General features: G+C 38.2%; 1 protein-coding gene across 14 annotated transcripts in view; it reads right to left on the reverse strand.

Annotated features, from left to right (window-relative positions):
- Positions 1-20,892, reverse strand: part of RAPGEF6 (Rap guanine nucleotide exchange factor 6) — a 119,828-nt gene that overhangs the window by 29,067 nt on the left and 69,869 nt on the right. For 5 of the 14 annotated variants that reach the window (XM_033517607.1, XM_033517608.1, XM_033517609.1 and 2 more), the window contains 13 exons: positions 18,485-18,616; positions 12,132-12,315; positions 11,151-11,287; positions 10,492-10,650; positions 10,123-10,275; positions 9,465-9,629; positions 8,717-8,824; positions 8,152-8,355; positions 7,368-7,476; positions 5,379-5,622; positions 4,614-4,813; positions 3,385-3,399; positions 485-725 (listed from right to left, as the gene is read on the reverse strand). In XM_033517607.1, the coding sequence (XP_033373498.1) occupies positions 485-725; positions 3,385-3,399; positions 4,614-4,813; positions 5,379-5,622; positions 7,368-7,476; positions 8,152-8,355; positions 8,717-8,824; positions 9,465-9,629; positions 10,123-10,275; positions 10,492-10,650; positions 11,151-11,287; positions 12,132-12,315; positions 18,485-18,616 (2,051 nt within the window). Of the gene's footprint in view, positions 1-484; positions 726-3,384; positions 3,400-4,613; positions 4,814-5,378; positions 5,623-7,367; positions 7,477-8,151; positions 8,356-8,716; positions 8,825-9,464; positions 9,630-10,122; positions 10,276-10,491; positions 10,651-10,963; positions 11,116-11,150; positions 11,288-12,131; positions 12,316-18,484; positions 18,617-20,892 lie in introns of those variants that run through there. The other 9 variants (XM_015641795.3, XM_015641788.3, XM_015641782.3 and 6 more) reach the window with 3 other exon arrangements.

Below are 20,892 nucleotides of genomic sequence, written 5' to 3' on the forward strand. Positions count from 1 at the left end.
GTTTACTTGAAAACAGAAGAATTTATCTCAGGTTAGTATCAGTTTATCGCAGCATGACACAGAGAAAGAAATTAATTGTATACTGTAATCCTCAAGTACATGTGAGAAGTGTCACAACAAATATAACCTTTTTCTCTAGGTGTAAGCCACTATATACATTATCCTGATCTGCTAAATTTAGCTGTCATCAAGCAAACTTGCTGTAGATTTAGGGAGGGATTTTTGGGTGCAGAAGAGGAAGGTGACCCAAAGAAGAGAGGGAAGTGTAAGTTACTGGCATTTACTAACTTGTGCTGGACTTATAATAAATTAATAAACTTATTTAATTAAAATAGATGGGTGTCTGTGTACCAACAGACACCCATCTATTTTAATTAAAACATCTCCCTTATGTTGGGCTTTATTATCATGGAGATCTTTTCCAACATAAAATGTTTCAATCCTGAAAGCCAAATAAAAGCCAAGCAAGAAAAGATATATTTACCGTCCATTGAGCTGAATCCTGTCAGCCAGCTTGGAGAACTGATCTGGGAGCCTCCTCTGTTTGATGACACCCTCAGGGCTGACAGACACCTCACACAGGGAATAGGTCTCGGGGGCTCCTGTCAGGTTGAATTCATGGACAGCATGACTCACCACCTCCTTTGCTGTAGTGTCTTTGCTGATGATGATGTAACAGCTCTGCTGATCTGCTTTGAAAACTCGTATCACTTGATCTGGAATATCTAAAAAAAGAGCGTAACACCTTTAATGTGTGAAGTTACTCTTCCCTTGAAAAGACACAAGGTCACTTGGAGAGGTTTCACAAGGGCATGTGATAGAACAAGGGGGAATTGGCTTAAGCTGAAGGAGGGCAGGTTTAACTGGATAATAGGGACAAATTCTTCCTTGTGAGGGGGGTGATGCCATGGCACAGGTTGCCCAGAGAGGCTGTGGACTCTCCATCCCTGGAGGTCAACACCAGGCTGGATAGGGCTTGGAGCACCTGGTATAGTGGAAGGTAGGGGGTGGAACTAGATGATTTTTAAGGTCCGCTGCAAGCCAAATCATTCTGAGATCCTATGATTTACTGTCACATTTGATCATCAGGATACAAAAACAACCAGCTTCTGAGGAAAAGAACCATGCTGGACCTGAAAAATATTTAAAATACTCTGTGTTTTTCTCATTCTTTGTAAGGGAAAAAAAAAGACTCTTCTTCTTTCTGCTCTTCTACAACTCAATTACTCTACCATCCCATGACCCCAGTCAGAGTATAAGACATCCAGGTACATAACTAGACTGTGCACTGCTTCTTCCCAGTGTGTCTTAAAAACTTTGGCAGCATCATTCCTTCTTTGGCTCTCCTGTGTCTGTGAGAGCCAGATCCACACACATGCCAGGGCAAGCTTCCCAGGGATGGGAAGCCACTGAGGATATGAAGAGGTAAGCAGATTTGGTTGCTCCCAGAACTAGCTGTGAGCTTTTACGCTTGCTCTCTCCCCTGAAGGAACTAAGCTGCTGCCAGTAGTTAATTCTTTGGCTGGTGTCTTGATTTATAGCACATTTTATGTATTATAAATGTATTAGAGAACAGCTCCATCTGAGGCAGCCTACAGCAGGAAATAAGTATCTACAGAAACATGTGTTTAATTCACAGCATGAAGACTGCAAATAATTTGCTCTGTTAGCTACCACAGAAAGCTTGATTTTCAAAATAAAACCGATTTTAAAAAAATGTCAAGAGTCAAAATGCAAAGTAATTTCAAGCACAGAAAAGCCAGTTTTTCCTTTCCCTGAAGTCTGAAGACTAAAACTTCACAACTTTTCTGCAGACCCGAGAAGGTGGGAGGATATTGCTGAGGCCTCAGCCAAGGCTTCAGAGTTTGAAGCTCTCCCAAACACCACCAAAAGCAGATGTGCCACAACTCCTGCATCAGAGATCTGCAGTGAGAGAAAGGAAGGGCTGTCTTTAAAGCAACAGCCTCCCCAACAGCCCTTCCCTTCTCTCACTATTTGTCCAGCCCTTAAAAATGCAGTGGTAAGTGACAGATCTGTGAATTGAGACAAGTGATCTGCCCTGGACACCAGTGATGATCAGGTGTCCCTCTGCCCAAGGGGAACTGGTCCAGGGAATCATCCTGCCGGGCAGAGCATCCTTCAGGCACCCCCAGCAGCAGCTCTCTGAGCACTGTTTCAGATGCTGCTCCCCCCAGTGCCTATACATTGATTTTACTCCATCAAAATCCACTGCTTAAAGAGGCAACAAAGATCTTTGAGGGTAATGACCTCAAAGTAAGGGGTTACTTTTTCTTGCATCAAGACTTAAAGGTGTTATGGGCACGAGTAGAAGGAATTTCAAGGTGAAAAGTAAGCGGGTAATCTACAATTCAGCACCAAAGGTTCCACCCATGGGAAAAAAGAAAGGCTCAACATCAGTTATAAATAAATTTTAAGATGGAAGACAACATGGGTTAAGAATTTCTGATTGAAGCTAATTCTTCTAACAGTTTCATGATTATGATTAACACGTTATCAGAACACTCTCATCAGAAGCTGGGGTCTAGCTGAATAGAAGACATTCAATATATAAGTGAATAGGAGCAATATAAGGGAGAAGTAAGTATTTTGCAGCTTATTTCAGAGTGAAAGTGATGAAAACGACATACTGAATAATTAGAGAAGTGCCTGCACTCATAAAATTGCTAATAAGGAAACAGAAGAGGGAAACATCTATACTTCGGTATCAACGTACCTAAAAACCAGAACACACTCAATGTGTGGAAATGGTGGAAAACTGAAAACTGAAATTTAATTGGGGAGAAAAAAAGGAAAGGTAAAAAAAAAAAAAAGAAAAGAACCATGCAACCAAAAAAATGTAACTTGTGACAGACAAAAGAAACATAAATTACAGGCACATTTCTGTCTTCATGGTCTTTGCTTTTAAGCAGGCAAACATAAATTATTAAATTAAATTTTTTATGCATTATTCAGCTCATTTTGACAATACAAAGAACATTTCAAGTTGGCATGCACAGAACTTTAGTTATGAAGTACAACAGAAGAACAAGCTAAATCTCAAACTGTAATCCTCTGAAACTTTGGTTCTGTGAATGAGATATAAACAACTCCATCCCCTTAAAGCAAGGCCACAGAGAACCAGAGGAACCTCCCAAAGGTCATTCAGTGTGCTGGGGGCAGAAATGGAAATAAAATGCAGGTCTCCATCTCAGCACAGTGCCTGTATAGGAATCTATGGATTTGTTTTAAGGAAAATGACAGAGCACAGGGCTATCCAATGCCCTACAGTAACAACTATGCCAGTGCAACGTCTGATAGTGTTAAATTTACAGGCAAGCCATGCAATATTAAGGTCTACAGGATGCTTTACATGAGGATACTTACAGTAAAACCCAACAGCTGCAGACAGGAGAAAAAGAAAAAAACATATCAACACCAAATCAAGATTGAGATGCTTACAAAACTTATCAAGTTTACAGTGCCAGAAATAATATGTTTTTCTCTGACATTCAAACATGGCAGCATATTTGTTATAGCAAGCTTAAAGTAAAGCTAAGTGATCCAGCTGAATGTGTCCTGCCCATGGCAGGGGGGTTGGAATAGATGACCATTAAGGATCCTTTCCAACCCAAATCATCCTGTGATTCTATCCAAGATGAACTAGTTATCACCCTCTCATATTAAGCAGTAACTTGTACAGTATTAAATTAAGATTTTTAGAAAAACGTGTAGCTGACATGAAGACTGCAAGGATCTGAAACTGCAGCAAAAAGGAAAATTTTTTGCTATGGGTATTTATGCATCTGATAGGATGTATCAGTGCACATCCCTTTTAAAGGGGAAATCTGCAAGTTTATGTAAGCATAAGTCACAGTCACAAAACACTTTACAAAATATGTCACTAGGTACAGAACTTACAGTTAAAATAAGGAAAAAATACTCTTGACAAGACATGTTTACAGGCAGCTGCATATTGCAACAAGGAAACCCCATAAACAGGATTCATAAAAGCAGCCACCCCATAAACTGGATTCCTAAAGCAAGGAATCTAGTGATTCAACTAGTGAATCTAGTGAGGCAACTAGTGAAAGCCCAGACCACGTATCTCAAAACCTCTTTTAGTATTTTAAACATACCCTTGAATATACAAAATGTTTGTAAAACATGAAACATGAACATCAGTGTGCTGGTACCACAGCAGTCCTATTCTATCCACAATACTGCTTGAAATATACTGACATACTGACAGATGGAAGGATGGACAAGTCAAAGCACGGAGGAGAGAAGGCAAAGGAGAAAGGGGCAGACAAAGACAATCTTCTTCCACCACAGCCAATTTATTACAGTAACTTAAAGGCTCTCAGAACTGGCAAAATACATTTCTTTATAAAAAATAAAAAATAACGAAGTCCCATATTACCTAAAAAAAAACAGGCAAGAGGTATTCAGGCAGTGTGGATTTTCAGTACATCTCCAGTTTGGCCCTGTTAGGCCCACAGGATGTACAGGCAACTGCACTCAGCACTAATGATGCTAATAACAGTTGCAATTTTTCCCCTGACCCAGCTGCCTTGCTAACCATCCTGTAAATTAACCTCAAGCTGCCATTTTACCTGAAGGGTTAGAGAAATCCAGAATGCTGGTTGTGGGCTGCAGCAGGTCAGGGCTACTGGATGAGAGGGTGCCTGGAATGGGCATGATGGCGAGGCTGTGCCGGCACTGCCGTGTCCCCACGATGCTGTCATCCTGTGACTGGCTCATGCTGCCATCACTGCAAAACAGGTCTGGTTCAATTATCTGCATTAAATTCCTCCTATTCATTTTGGGATGAATGAAAATAAGAAAAATAATGGTGTTCAGCTGTTTTAATTACATGCTGTAGACAGGCTTTCAAAACAAGGATGGGAAAAAAGATTTGAAAGCATTCAATGGGAGAGAAAAGATATTTTGGTCTTGCTCTGCATTCATGGGGCAGATGCTATGATTTTTTAAAAAAACATAAGCAACATGAACATAATGACTAGAAACACTAATCAACTGGTATGTCTTCATGTCCTGAGGGTGAAGGAGGGTAGGTTTTAGGTAGATGCTAGGGAGAAATTCCTCCCTGTGAGGGTGGGGAGGCCCTGGCACAGGTTGCCCAGAGAAGCTGTGGCTGCCCCATCCCTGGAAGCGTCAGGGCTGAACAGGGCTTGGAGCAGTCTGGTGTAGAGAAGGTGCCCCTGCCCATGGGAGCACTTGGAATGGGATAGTCTTTAAAATCTTTAAGTTCCCTCTCAACCCAATCCCCTTCCAACCATCCTATGATTCTATGATTAAAATATCACAACCTAATAAGGAATAGGATTTTGTCTTTTTGACAAAAGAGTCAGACAAACCTGAACAGTTTTGGAGGCAAGATGCTGAAACGGGTCTTGTCTAAAATTTTCCTGATTCTATTTCTTCCACCAGATACAGTGTTTGCTTTCATTTTCTTGTTTCCTTTTTCACGGGGAAACATCTGTTCCATATCTCCAGGCATATCTGGGATAGAATAACGGTTGTTTTTCTTTTCTGCTATTTTTGGAATATGTGGGATTCCATTCTTCTCCTGTCCTATCCTGCAGAGCAGCTCCTTAAACACTGTAAGAGAAGATGCAAGTGTTGTGAGTAACCTTTGCACACTCAGAACTTCACAATTACTTCTTATTTTCCCCTCAAACCTTTTGCTTCCCATGTCCCAGAGAGAAAATAAGGAAACACTGTATTCAGGGCAAAAAGGACTATACATTTATTGGCTTTTTTTGTTTGCATCTTTTAGGTAATGGAGTGTACATGCTTCTTCAAGAGTAATTGCAACACAGACTGGTATTTTCCCAAACTGTCTTTGTTTGCTTCTACTAACACTACTGAACAGAAGCTGCATCAAATTTCCTATTGCACTTATGAAACCAAGCTAGTTTGTAGAATGTCTGACATTCTCAAAGCTAGAATTCCATGGAAATTATAGGGGGTTTGCTCTGTTTCTCTCCACATATATAAGGTGAAAAAAAAATGTTTGAATTGTCTTCTCAACATCAATTACTTCTGTAAAGATCCTTTAAAAATCTTTTGAAGATCTTTCAAGTCAGAAATTAAGTATTTTCCATTGAAAATATGATGATACTGGAAGAATGCTGTACTGAAAAGAAAGCAAATTACTCATATTGTCCCTTTGAGCAAGGCAACCAAGATTTTCTGTAAAAAAATCCAAAAGAAAATCCAATTAAATGGTACATTTCAGTGGTATAATAAAAGCTAAAGCTACAAGCTTTCCCAGTATAGATTTGAATAGAACAACAGGAATTGCTCAGTCAGTACCAGACACTTAACACTCAAAAAGTCAGGATAAGTATCACTGCTGAAAAAAGCCTCAAGATATTAATTCATTAAAATTTATCAGAGAAATCACCTTGAAATTCTATCAGCTAGCAGGAGGAGACTAGAACCCACTTAGAAATATATGTTGCTCACATTTATAAAGCAAATGAACAACCTGTTACTTCCTCAGTTATACTGATGCTTCATTTCATGTAATTTCACATTAGTCTGGACCACCAGTGACTCTGGTTGTTTCAAGATTTTTCTGTATTATGCTATTAAGCAACTGCTAAGGGCTTGAACCTTTTCAGCTGCAGAGTGATAAACATAGTACAAAAATTGAAGAGAAAATCAATAGTGAGCAAGGGCAGGTAACTGGAGGAAGGAAATAGGAAACAAAAACCATCAGAAATATAGATACAACTACGGAGGAAGGAGCTATCCTGTGCACAGTCTCCTTCTTTCTGCAGCTTTTGTTATTCTGTTGCCTGAACAAGATTATGGAAAAAGAACAGATGACTTGACTGAGATTTTAAAGAGGTATTTAGGTGTTTATATTCATGATGACAATTAAAAGCCAACATTTATATGCCATGCCACTTTTTATACCCCCTTTTCAATTATAAAGGTATTTTATCCTCTCATTCCTACAGCCATTAAAAAAAGTTTTACAAAATCACAGTCTTACATTTTTTCTGTTTCTTGGCAAAAATATTTTTGGTCCAGATCCCTTGGCTTTGTTCCAGCCCCATTGCATGGAGGGACACTAAATCAGCCTGAAGAGTCATCTGAGGATTTCTCAGGGAGCTGAAGAGCTGCCTGTGCTGGCTCTGTGCCACCCAACATGCAGCCCTTGGCACAGGAGAACTTATCCAAGCAAAGAGAGGCACAACGAGGGGACTTCTGCACCCCTTCTCACCTCAAGAGCAAATTGGAAAAAAGGTGGAACCCTATTGCACTTATAAAGTCAGAAGGAGTGGAGTTTTTCCTTCACACATAAAAATATATCATCCATAAAGTCTACTCACCAAAAATGTTTGTTTTTACAGTAATGGAGAGATGTGTGTTATTCTTTAAGATTTCCAGAGCTTTTACGAAGGTAATGTTCTCAAAATTCTGTCCATTTACTTCCATTATCTTCAAGAAATAAAAATTTGACTATTAGGAGAACATCTGTCTGACAGACTTACAAATACAAAGGTGATAATACAGGCACAGTTAAGATTTCACAGAAATTACCATATCTTTACAGCAGCTACAAAATGAAAACATTCCATGTAAAATAACTATTTTCATCATATCAGAGAAGTTATATCCTGTAAATAGGCGAAGACTTCAATTTTTACTTGAAAGATGCTTTAAATAAGTTTATTTTCTATGGTAACATGACATTCTTGCAATGTATCAAAAATGGAGGATCATGAACCACAGAAGTAGTATCACCTGAAAAGCTGGATTTTCACTGAGTGTCACCTGTCACTTCTGATCTGCCTCAGTGAGCTGGGATCAAACACATCAGGTGAGAATCAATCCCACAAAACAATCTGATGGTTTCAATGTAAACATATCTCCAATCAGAAGGTTTCAAAAAATAACTGTAACTTGGTTTCTTTTCCCATTTTGTTTTTGGAATATTTAAATATTTTACATATGTTGGAAACTATTTAATAGAAACCCATTTAACTGATATAAATAGAAGCTGAGCTGTGGCACTCCCACACTTGCCAGTGTGTACACAGCAAAACATTTCTGTTGGGAACAATCAGGAGGTGGGGGAAACAGAATATTTTAAATTAACATAATTGTTTTTACCTGGTCACCACGTTTAAGTCCAGCTTCTGCTGCTTTACTGCCTATCTCCACAGTCTCTACAAAAATACCAAACCCCTTGTCACTGCCTCCAAGAAGGCTGAAAAACAGGGGAGAATCTCTGGAAGGTTTTTGCAGGGTGATTTGTCTCCATTTTGCTTTGGCAGCACAGGCAATATTCAGCAATCTGAGATGGCCTTTCATTTTCTGTAAGACAGAAGACACAAAATACAGTGCAATGTTTGTTTTATCAGAAGTAGAAAAACAGTTATGAAAAATACCCCAAGTGCCAGAAAACAGAATTTTGATTGCAGATTTTCAGATCTTACTAAATAAACCTTGTCCTCTTTTGCAGAAATGCAAAAAACTCCTAAGTGAGTGACACAAGTATTATGTCTTTTATATGGCCTTTGTATTTTAATTTATACTTAAGAACAAATATGTCCAATGTTAAAAGCCACCTGTTAACTGTTGCACTCAGAGACTACAGCTGTTAGGCACCTGTAAAACTTGGAAATTGAAATATGTAGTACCAGAAAACGTGACACTCATTCTTTTTTGCTCCTACCGTATCTTCCAAGTTCTTTTCAAATTCTTCCAGGAATCGAGTCATGGCAGGATCACCTTCAAAGTCATTAAAATGATTGTTCACCCACAGTAACACTACTCTGGTAACCTGTAAAAACAAAATAAATTATGTATACACATATATAAATAAAAGTACCCGCGATTCTTCTCCTATAAACTTTAATCTATAAATACAGAGGAATACCTGGACATGGAAGAAGAATGTAAAACAGATTACTGTATCTGATAGGAAAAAAGACATTTACAGTTATAATCATCTTCTCTTTCCCCATATTTGTGGGAGCAAATTAAAAATTTAAAAACCCAAGTATTTTTATACCTAAAAGACACTGGCTACATCACCCAGTAATTACTGGTGCATAAATCCACCTTCAGCTAAGCCTTCCTCACACTGTTCATGAAAATTACCTTTCAAAGCACCCTAATGATTTTTTTAAAGAAAGCTCTAGTTGTGATAATAAAAAGCTTTCTTCTAAGAAATTTTGGTATTTAGTAATTTTAGTAAAATTAGTATGTTGGACTTCCTCAGCTCAAGGCTTGAACACATAAAAACATTTGCTAAGAATCAACAAGTTAACATGATTTAAGTTCCAGACTATCAAGGATTTTCATGAATGTGCACACAGAGTGGAACCTGTTTTTATTTATCCTAGTTTATTAGCAATAGAAAAAAGGATTAATTTAAATATATTTTCACCAAAAATATTAATCTCTTAGACTCAACCAACCTTATCCCTGAGGCTGTCCACTGTGAACCATTCCAGGAGTTTATTTCCAACTTCCAAGGGACTTGTTAGAAATGTTCTGTATGTTAAAAGAAAATCTTCAATGTAGGTTGGATCCACAATAGAATGCTCCTCTATTAAGTGCATGATGAGTCTCTCGGGTGTTGCCTTAAAAAAGGAAATGAAAAAAATAACTGGTATCTCTCATCACTAACTTTCCCTAAAAAGTAATTCAATATAAAGCCACATGAACAGTATAATCTCTTTAGAAAGTTCAGTTATGGCCAACTCAGGAGAAAATGCACCAACACGTTTAAATCAATCCTCCTGCTTCTCTCAGCCCTGACATTTTGCATAGGTAACACCTGGCTAAAACAATTAGTAACTTCCCTTCATTTTATTTTTTAGTAAGCAGTTTAAGTACCTTTTTCAGATTAGAAAAAAAATGTCACAAAGACCCCAAAGGGTGCTCCCAATACAAAACTCAGTGTGTGTTGAACAGGTTACAATGTATGTAACTTTATTAAATGGAAATGGAAGTAGTTTTTTGAGTTGACACAGACAAAACTGAATATTTATACTAGGTTCAAACTGAAATTTTATCTATTTACTAATAAATAAAAGTTTAATAAATTAATGGAAAGCATAGAAATAAATGCACCTTGATAACTATGTGTCCTTTTCTGGTTCCACTGCGATCCAGCTCCCTGTGCTCCTTTACCATCACAATTTCTCCTTCTTCCTCCACTTTATGAGTGTTTTTTTCCACATGGTTCAGAATCCTCCAGTAGTCTTGCTGGGCTATACACACAAACTGTCCCCAGGGACAACAACAGTGATTAAAGTATCTAAAATATTAAAGTATCTCCATCTCCACGCTGAATAACCCCAACTCTCCCAGTCTGCCTCCACATCAGAGGGGCTCCAGTTCTCAGATCACTATTGCAGCCTTCTCTGGACCCATTCCAATCTGTTTTCTTTTATTAGAGGCTTACGAATAAGAGGTAGTTACACAGAATTGCAACCTTACCTGACAATCATCTACTTTGGTTCTGACCACTCCATTCATGTACTGTTTCTCCAGAGAGGGAGTAATCCCAAAACTATTTCCCATACAGAGACTCTCACTCTTCCCATCAGGATAGCTGATTTCTACTGTGCCGTTTAAAATAACATACCAAGAATCAAGCTAAAGGAAGAAAAAAAAAATATATATATATATAAAAAGTGAAGCTAATTCAACAACTTCTGCACACTCTAATCTCAGAAAGGCTAATTTTTGTATGTTCCAGTTTGTTATCACCTCTCTGCAATGTTTAATTAATCAAAACTGCACTGTAAGGCAAGAGATAGGGACTGAAACAGGAATGTTTTCAGCTTTCTTCATTCCCTTCAGAACTGATTCTGGAGGGAGAAATGCTGATGAATAGATTGCTTTCTTAATAAGTAGGCTAACTGCTACGATAGATTTGTACCATTTAGTGAGAATGAACATTCTTTACCTGAGTACCCATTTAGTCACTACCAGAGATGAGTCTACCTCATCCCTGGTTGGAGGGATGAACAGCAAATGCCATTCCAGATGTCTTGATCCAAGCAGGAAGAGAGATTTCATGACAGTGTTTCAGGGCACCTATCAGAGCCTGACTACTGACTGATTTAATGCCTCCTCTGGAATCAGGGACTTACTTCCTGGCCGTCTTCAAGTATGATGGCTCCTGCTTGCTCTACAACTTCAAATATCATCACTGAGCACAGTTCTCTCCTCACAGACATGGTCATGTTCGCAAAGGCAGGGAGCTGATGCATGAATTCCAATAATTGTTCTGTTGGAGAAAGGAAATATTGGTATGATGACTGCAAGGCCCAGGGTTTCCTTGGATTCCTACTCTCTACAAGTCTATAAAATTCCAGTTAAATTCAATCAAAAATTGTTCAGTTGTGTCATACTCCCTATTAGTGCCTGTGGCTAAAAGAGCCCAGTGTGCACTTTGTCATCAACAGCCAGAACTCGGCTCCACAGCCTTGCTGGTGTTCTGATTGACTCTCATGGCAGCAGTCTAGCTCTGGGTAAAAACACTTCAGTTTCAAACATTTAGAAAAATTAAAAATACCCCTACGTACAGTAATTATAAGCTAGACAGGAGCATGAAATTATTTTCCAGTCTTCAGAGATGCAATCTGAAGTACAGCAGAAAGCAAATTTTGCTATTGAAATTCCTGCCAACTTCTAGTCAAACACTGCAGTAAATTTTCTTCATTTTAACTGTTTTGCAGTTTACAGTCAAGTACACCTGTACTCAGTAATAATATGTTCTCTTTGCTATTTAATAACTAATTCAACAGTTCTAGGCAGTCAGAATTACCTTGCTACCTGTGCCATTACATCAACACAAACAATGACTGTAAAACCCCACATCTTGTACATTAGAGAGACTGCTGTTCAAAATACTTGGATTCTCAGAACAAATACTCCCTCAGATGGAAAGAGAAGACATCATTCAACTATGAGTAAAGATCATACAAGTACAGAGCCAAGTGAGACATCATTCAATTATTAAGATATATATTGAAAATTAACTCATTAAACAGTTTTTGGTTATGCTTCTCTTACAGATGTTATATGAAGTAGCCTTATGTAAATTTTACTACTGTGTTTTTTCTCCTCACCAATGTCATCATCAGTTTTATCTGCAGGCTCTTTCTCAAGGCACTCTCGGACAACATCTCGCCCTAGAAGTGGATCAGATGTTCTGTCAATATCTTCATCCTCCTCCTCTTCTTCATCTTCAGAGTCTACAGGTGCTTCCGGAAGACCCGTTAAATCAACATCTCCCATCTCACTTTCTGTAGCCTACACAGAAAACATCAATCAGACAGAGAGCTCAATATCCTCAGTTCAATGATTTATGGTCTGTGGTAGCTAATTTGAAAAAAATCAAATTATGTGACCAACAAGTCTAACTATAATCTCTAACAGCTCCCTTTCTGAACACTGAGAAAACACATTCTGAAATCTACTAGATCCTCATTTTACAGCATTTATTCTCTCTTTCTTGTGAATTCATGTGATGTTGCTATTTCACAGTTTGAGTCTAGAGTATTAACAAAATAGCAATATAGTTTAGCAAGACCATTGTTTACCCAATGCCTGTGGACCCATTTCTACTATCAGCAATAGAAAGCAACACAGACATCACACTGAGCAGACACACAAGACAACAGTGAAAGAGAACAAAATACCAGCAACAAAAAGAGTCACATAGGAATCATTTGCAGTAATTCCTTCTGTACAGTTTAAATGATGTAATGGCATGAAAATAAATTTCCAAACAGATGGAAGGGGAAAAAAAAGTTTCAAATTCTCAGTTTCTACAGAGTAGTTGCTCAGTCACTTTTTTTAAAGCTTAAGCCAGAATGCAAATCATTTTTCTGCTTAAATTCAGAAATTTGAACAAGATGTGTCACTGAAAAGTATATAGCAATTATATAGAAACTTGCAGAAAATAGAGTTTGTTTTTAAATGAGCATATTTACAACACTCACTTTCACTTTGAAGAAATCCTTGAGATTTTACAAAAACACTGAACTAAGGCATCAAGTACCCTGTATGTTTACAAAACATCCACAATACAGGATGAATTTGAACACTGCAATGGGGCAGAGCACAGCTTCTCTGGACAACCTGTACCAGTGTCTCAAAACCCTCACAGGCAAGATTTTCTTCCCTACATCCAAGATAAATCCATCTTTTTCAGTTTAAAGCCACTGTCCCTTGTCCTTGTGACTACAGGACATGGTAAAAAGGCTTTCTAATAAATCTGTTTGAAGTACTGACAGGATGCTATAAGGTATCCCTGAGGTCTTACTCCCTTTTCTCCAGTCTCTGGGGGCTTCCCATGACTGCCACAACTGCCAGATGGAGAGTGCCTGCCCAGTTCCATCAGCCCAGTCCCTCAGGACCCTCCAGTGCTTTGCCTTGGGTCCCATGGACTTGTGTATGTTCAGACCCTCAGGTGGTCTCAAACACGACCTTCTCTTCCCACAGGAAGGATTTTGTTCCCCCCCTCCCTGCCTTGATGAACAGGGAGTGGAGAGATGTGGGAAGAGCAGCCTGTGAAAACTGAGACAAGAACTGCTGAGTGCCTCAGCCTTCTCCATGTCATCAGTTCTCTTGCCTTATTTAGTTGGGGAGTGAAGCACAATTTCAATCTGGTTTTTTTTGTTTGTTTGCTTTCTTTTTCTGACTAATGTACCTGTAGAAGCCCTTCTGGTTTTTGTCACATCCCTTTCCAAATCCAGCTCCAACTGAGCCTTGCTGTTCCTGATCCCAACCCTACACATCTGGGCAGTGCTCCTATACTCCTCCCAAGACACGTGCCCCTGATTCCACTGTATGCATTTCATTCTTGTGCTTCATTTTAACCAGAAGGTCTTTACTTGGTCACTGCTCTCCTGCTTTTATGGCCTGACATAAAACAATAATCATTTTAAGTGATTTAATCACACCAGATTTCACTGTCTTCATCCCCCTACGCACTCCATGCTGATGTGAGCCCCAATACCTGCACAGAGGAACAGCTTTGTCTTCCTACACCAGAAAAAAAAATACTGGGGTTTAGATATAACCTTGGGCTGTAGAGTTTGTCCTCATTTTGGTAATTAGCCAGCAAACCTAATAAATAAAGCTTAAACAATTAAAAATATATATATATTTCTTTCAGAGAAGGGTAACAATACGGAGAGAGTTAAATCTATTTTACATTACATCACTTTACTGGCTTCTGTAGCTCACATTAACAGTTTTGGAATTAAGCCCAAGTGCAAATTGTACTTGGAGAGTCTCAGCAGCACATGATCAGTACAGCATTTTATTCGTGGACTTTTCTAGCATTTCTTCATCTAAATAGTCACAATTTATACCAACTTCTCCATGCTAAGACAAACAGCAGCACCAATCCTCACTTTGACAGGCTCATGCTAAACCAGAAAAACTGAGGCTACAGGTTCCACAGGATTTTTTATATCCTGTATAGAAAATAGACAAACTACCTCCTTTCTTGATAAATAAGTTCTCTTTTGATCAAACTATGAAATAGGAGCAGGTCCTCCAACTGTTTTTCAAAGATTCCATGCAGATGGTTGACAGAATGCTGGCAGGTCAGGCAGTGCTGGAAGGAACAGGAAGGATTTTGCTCATGAAGCCATCTGCAGAAGTAGGTGCTCTTCCCAACCATGATGCTCCAGCTGTTTCCATTATCGAATATAAAAATCATTCCTAACATAAACATTTATGAACTAATGATGTACAAAATGAAAGCAGAAGGTGCAATCCTCAAATCTCACACAAATATGGATTTCCAGGATCAGGTCCATGACACACAGGTATCTATTGAAATATACATCCTTGATAAATATTTTATATTATAATCCATTTTAATATCAAAGCCTTAACCGCAATTGGAATTACTGCTGGACAATGATGTTGCTGCCCACAAAGAGTACATACTCCCACAGTGATAAATGAAGGATTTTGAAAGAAGTGGAAGGAGAGAGAAACTTTCAGCACAGTACTCACAGAAATAAACAGGTAGGAAAAAAACTGGTTGGTCACTAAGAGAAGATGATTCCCAGGTATTGATACAAGAACATCATTTCTGAGAGTTATAGTGAGACCCTGTCCAATCACATCTAGAGAGACAACCTGGATTCCCTGTGTGACTCTGGCTGGGCACTGTAGACCCTGTACCATAAAAGGGCAAAGAAAGAAAGTTTTCCCTGTGTAATACCTGTTGAATTCTTTTTCCCTGACCACCCCTGTAACAGGTCAAAGCAGCTGCACAAGCCTGCATTTCAACTGCTGCATGCACAACCAACCAGCTTCCCCTACTTTCAGCTGAAGACCATAGTTCTGAAATTAAATATACTTTCAGAAAGAGGTTGAAAGAATAAAAAAAAAAAATTAAATCCCCCTCAAGAAAGAAGTTACTTTAAAAATCGTAGGGAACAACTTACTTTTTCTTTCATTAATTAAAAAAGGTCTGCAGCGCAACAGAAAGAGAACTGCTCTGCAGAATTCCAAGCAAGCTGGAATTTACAATACACACATTTGGACATTTTGGTGTCCATGTTTCAGACACCAAAACACTCTCTGAAACAATATGAAATCTCCAACAGTGAATAGCAACAAGACAAAAGAGAAAAACAAATTTTCATCACTTTTTGCAACTAACTCAGGATTTAACACAATGTCTCCACAGCAGAGCTTACAGGCAAGAATGTTCTTCTGATCTCACCTTAAGCTTTATGTTCATCATTTCCTGTTTAACTGGAAATGGGCTTTATTCTGGACTGAAACACAGCTGTAACAAGTGAAACCTCATTTCAACACTATCAATGAATGCAATGTACACAGATGAAGAGAAAATCTTGACATATCTTAATAAAACATGGTTTCATTCTTTGGTTCTACCATTCTACTCATATTTTCTGATTCTGGAATGATGCTTGTACTATTTACTGCAAAAATTAATGTTAAGATATCATTAATTCAAAAGGTCATTTCAAGGCTCCATTAATCCAAAGTATTCAGAATTTTAGTGACACTAATGATATTCCTAAAGAGTTTTGACATGTGAAGCTTGGCATGATACATATGAAGCTGACTACAAAAGCAAAGCATCAGTTTCCAAATACTTTTCCATGAAAAGCTGTATTTTGTTGTACCAAAAATGCTTTCCATTATTGAGTCAATACATCACACCAAATGTAGCTTTATTACATTTAAAATATACTCTCTACCTTCATAATATGATGACTATTGGGGGAAATCACTTTTCTTGTTTGTGACTTCAAAATCTGTCTGCACTGATGTGTAGATGCAATATAATGTGTTAAATATTGTGCAATGGCATTATTATACAACATCTATCTATTACTAAGCAGTATCCAGTGATCACTTAGAGATTTTTGACAAACAGCAAGAGAATTCTCCAATACTAACTGTTACAGGTACTGCAGTATAACCCATAAAACACATAAATGCACATAAAATAAATCTTTTAATAGGTTACTATTTACACATTAGGCAGATCAGAATGAGATATTAAAAAAATCACTAAAAAGATAAAGAGGAGAAAATCACTTAGGGTTGTTAAGGATTTCCCCCACTCATGACATGTCTGTAGGATGTCTTCACCCAAAGCTTACCAAACACCTGATTTGATGAAAGTGCTATCTTTCACAGTTATTGTCACTATAGCTCTGATCATACATGGTTGTAAAATTATCTTTCAAGATTTAACTCAAATCTGACAGTGGTGACCTGCCTTGGCATCAACCTGGCCACCCAGAAATTCTCTTAACAGATGTCCTAATTTCCTCAGGATGCAAAACCAGACAGGTGAGTGTTACCAAAAAGGAAATTCTTACCTGGAAAGTCCTAACTCCAAAAAAATTAACACAAAATCTTCAGTCATTTTCACATTAATTATTCCTTAGTGTACAAAATAGCTAGCACCACATTTTATTTGCTATAGTGCATATAAATACGTTACTCTATCATTTCTTCTACTTATATAGCTTTTATTTGTTTAGCAATTATGCTCTTTCGTCATTTACAGATGAGTAGACATAAGGTAATTAATCACACATGATAAAGAGTATTCACTTATTACAAGATATCATTGCTGGAGTGGTATCTTTGTTATCAATAGTATATTTTAAGTACTTTTCACTTACAGCAACCTCTCCAAACTACTCAGGCAGGCAACTCAAACACTCTGCTGTGATGGCCTCGTGTGTTTTAAGTGCCAGTGTCCATGCAGCTGTAAGATCTGTGACACTCTCAACCTATCTCCAGCCCTAGGGGCAGCATGTTCTTGGGGCTGAGATCCCCATCACCACAGCTGGTCCACATCAGAAAATGTGGGAGCAGCAATGCTGTGGCCCTGCAGCAATCACCTTGGCAGGCCTTTTCCAGCCCCAGCATTCCTGAAGCTGTAGGCTCTTTGACTCTCTCAATCCTAACCCTAACCTAACATCAATTCTGATGTAGTTTTGATTCAGAAAATTTTTTAAAAGGTAAAAATAATCAAGATACAAAACACCATCTTCCAGCAGAGTCTCTCAGAAATAAGAGAATTCATGGAGCATCTTGGAGAGGCTCTCTCAGGGATGCCAGCTACTCCTGATGTAGCTGGCAGCAAACAAATCTAAGGAAGTAGTAAGGTTGTAGATTAAATAGGGCAAAAGAGACACTTTTAATGTTCTAAAATAATTTTTGCTTTAATGTCTTATTTTTCAAGTTCCCTAAGCAATACATCACTATAAATAGATATCATTAATCTGTTTCCAGTATAGAAATAATATCTAGGCAGGACCTAGGAAAAAGGAGCAGGTGTCTAAAATCAAGTTATACCTACACCATGCTTAAAACTGCTGTACACTCTGTACTGTGGTCAGATTGCAACCTGGAAGTGGAAAAGCTGTGAAATTACTGATCCACACAAACCCAAGCTGAGTCCCCTCATCAACCAGAACATAAACACCCATGAAACGAGCTCTGCGATTTGACATGAGACAGGTAACTTATAAAGTGTATTATCAGTAAACAAATGAAGCTATCTCTGACTTTCAGCCAGCTTCTACTGTCAGAAAGCCACACTAGAATTTCCACAGTCAATTAGTGCAAAGTGGGTTTATTACCACGCTTTTCTTTGCAGAACTGAACATCTGCCATTAGCAATAAAGACAAATAATCGAGGACGGTACTGGAAACACCAGGCTGATTTCAAGAGATTTGTTCCATTTCAGAAAGGAAAATGATCCCATGAATCAACAGATGTTACTTTTCAAAGTCACAGCACACTTGGTAGTACAGAAAGATGTGAAAAAAAAAAACAAGAAGAGCTTTGCAAGAAGCTTGTTGAATTTCTATGTCTGTGGGAGTGGTGAGCCTTGTGTGATCTTGTTGATAGTTTTAACATCAAGGAAGGAAAACTATGAAACCAAAGGAGTCTTACCTGATAAATATCAGACAGGCTGCTGCTCCCAGAGTCACTGGCAATGCTACATCCTGACTGGCTCGAAGGGACATGCATCACCTGAGGATGAGGATTGTCGGTGAGATGCATCTTGGTAAGGTCAGCTGGAAGCTGTAAATAAAATGAATTTAGGGAAAGACAGGAAAAAGAAAGGGAAACAAGATGTGTAAGTCTGATTTGAAGAAAGAGTTTTTCATAAAACTTTGGTCACACATTTAAATTTGTATTTGAATTGCTAAATTATTGAATCAAAATCAAACAGAATTTGAACCTGTAACTTGAAATACATTTTGAGAAAAAGCTAGTTTAGACTAAGCTGACCCAATTACACTTTACATTTCATAAAACTGATGGAAAACAATGCACCTTTCTATTAAACAAAGGTCTGGGATATTTACAGTTAAGTGATATACCCCAAGATGACAAATATGTGATACTGGCCACACAGCCCATAGTATTTAACCTTAGCTGTCATTGCAATCCATAATAAAGAAACAGGATTCCTCTTTATAAGTTCAATTTATGCACCTTAGTTCAGGAACACCCTTTAGAAAATATCAATGTAGAACAAAAAGTAATCTTAACAAAACGTTTGGTCTTTGGGGCTTTGAATCCTCTTTAAAGAAATGAGTACACAGAAAGAATATTATGCATTTTGGGTACAGCTATGTACAACAGCACCCCTATTTTATAAAATTATCTATAAATGAAAACATGCAGGTATCTAAATTTTAGTGCATAACTCAAGTTCACAAACATATTATTTCTACTGAAAAAACCCAGCAGTAGCTTTTAAAGACTGAGAGCTGCATGGGACACTGTCAAATAAACAGTCCTTTAATTCAACTGCTTCTTTTTTGTCACATATACTTATTTTTAAAATATTAAAATTTAAAAAAAATATTTTCAACTATATGAAAAGCCCATTGTATCAAGGAATCATAGATTCTCTATGTGGTTTTATCATTTCTAAATTATACCATTTATATACTATTTCTTTTAGAATAAGTTCTGATGCAGAAAAAGTCCAAAACTACTCTGACAGCATCAACTGTTGTCATCAAAATGAAAGATATATTCTGTAAAAGAAACCAAATTCCATGCAATTGTGTCAGCAACTAGATACTCAGTCCTACAAATTAAAGGACAGTACTGGAAAATACTCTTGAGCTGGTATCAGCTTCATAAATACTGACTAAACTTAAGAGAAGTGATAAACAGCTTTTGATTTAGCATCACAATTCCATGTCCATTATTTGAAGAACACACAAGAGAAATACTTCACCAAATACCAGTTCACATATTTTTGGAAAACATAGGTGGCACCACACGTCTTGCCAAACTTTCCCCACACCCAGGAAAAACAATTGTTGAGACCCTCTGACAAATGCAACATAATTTTACTGTCAAAACTGTGATAAGGAACATGAGGGATCTTGCATCCCTTGCAAATCCCAATGACATTCTCACTGGCAATCACTACTCAAATGCAACAATCCATATTGGCTATGAAAGAAAACACCACTTTTCCTTCACTATCCTAATTTTTACCTTATTCTAGCTTTGTTTTTTCCTAACAAAAGAAAGTATAAAATATCCAACCTGTAAATTCATATCTATGGTCACATGAAAAGGAGGAAGTCTGAAAAGTAAAAGGTTGCTAAACTCCCACAAAATCACATAAAAAAACCATACAAGCAGTAGGGGAAGAAGAAAGGGGGTTGGCAGAATGAAAGTTAGGGAGCTTAAGTTGCAGTGAACTTGATCTAAATAAAAAGGCAACACAACACTTTTAAGACTATGTTTAGCCACCAGAAAAAGTTTTACAGGCTGAAAATCCCTATTTTCAGGATTTGAGAACAACAAAAAGGTCAAAGCACTCAGGTGACAAAATTCAATCCAGTAGCCAACAGGTAACCTCTCCGTCAGCACATGGGGAAGAGCTGACATACACCAAGATGTGACCTCTCAATTACAATAAAATGTGCAATAGTGAAGTTGAGATTTGAATCTGATTTAATTCTTGTCTGGAGCACTGGCTGGTTACTTTTGGAATCGAAATGGCACATTGAATACAGAACCCATTTCTGTGCCACACACAGAAGAGCACTCTCCAGGCTCTGCTTCCAATGGGCACAAGGCAGGAAGCATCACATTCTCCTCCCTAAAGTCTCAGACATCTGGGCATTGGTTAAGAAACCAACATTTCACCAATGATACCTGGGTGTGGATGGAGGATGTTCCTATGCTGTGGCAGCACTCACTGAACAGCCTGTGCTGCAGGGTGACCCTGCTCCTGGAGCACCCTGCAGTGCCCCCAGCCACACTCCCAGAGCCACAACCCAGCAAGGTCAGAGCTCCTGGAGCACCCTGCAGTGCCCCCAGCC

Source organism: Parus major, chromosome 13 (assembly GCF_001522545.3).
Source record: "Parus major isolate Abel chromosome 13, Parus_major1.1, whole genome shotgun sequence".
Classification (NCBI taxonomy): Eukaryota; Metazoa; Chordata; class Aves; order Passeriformes; family Paridae; genus Parus; species Parus major.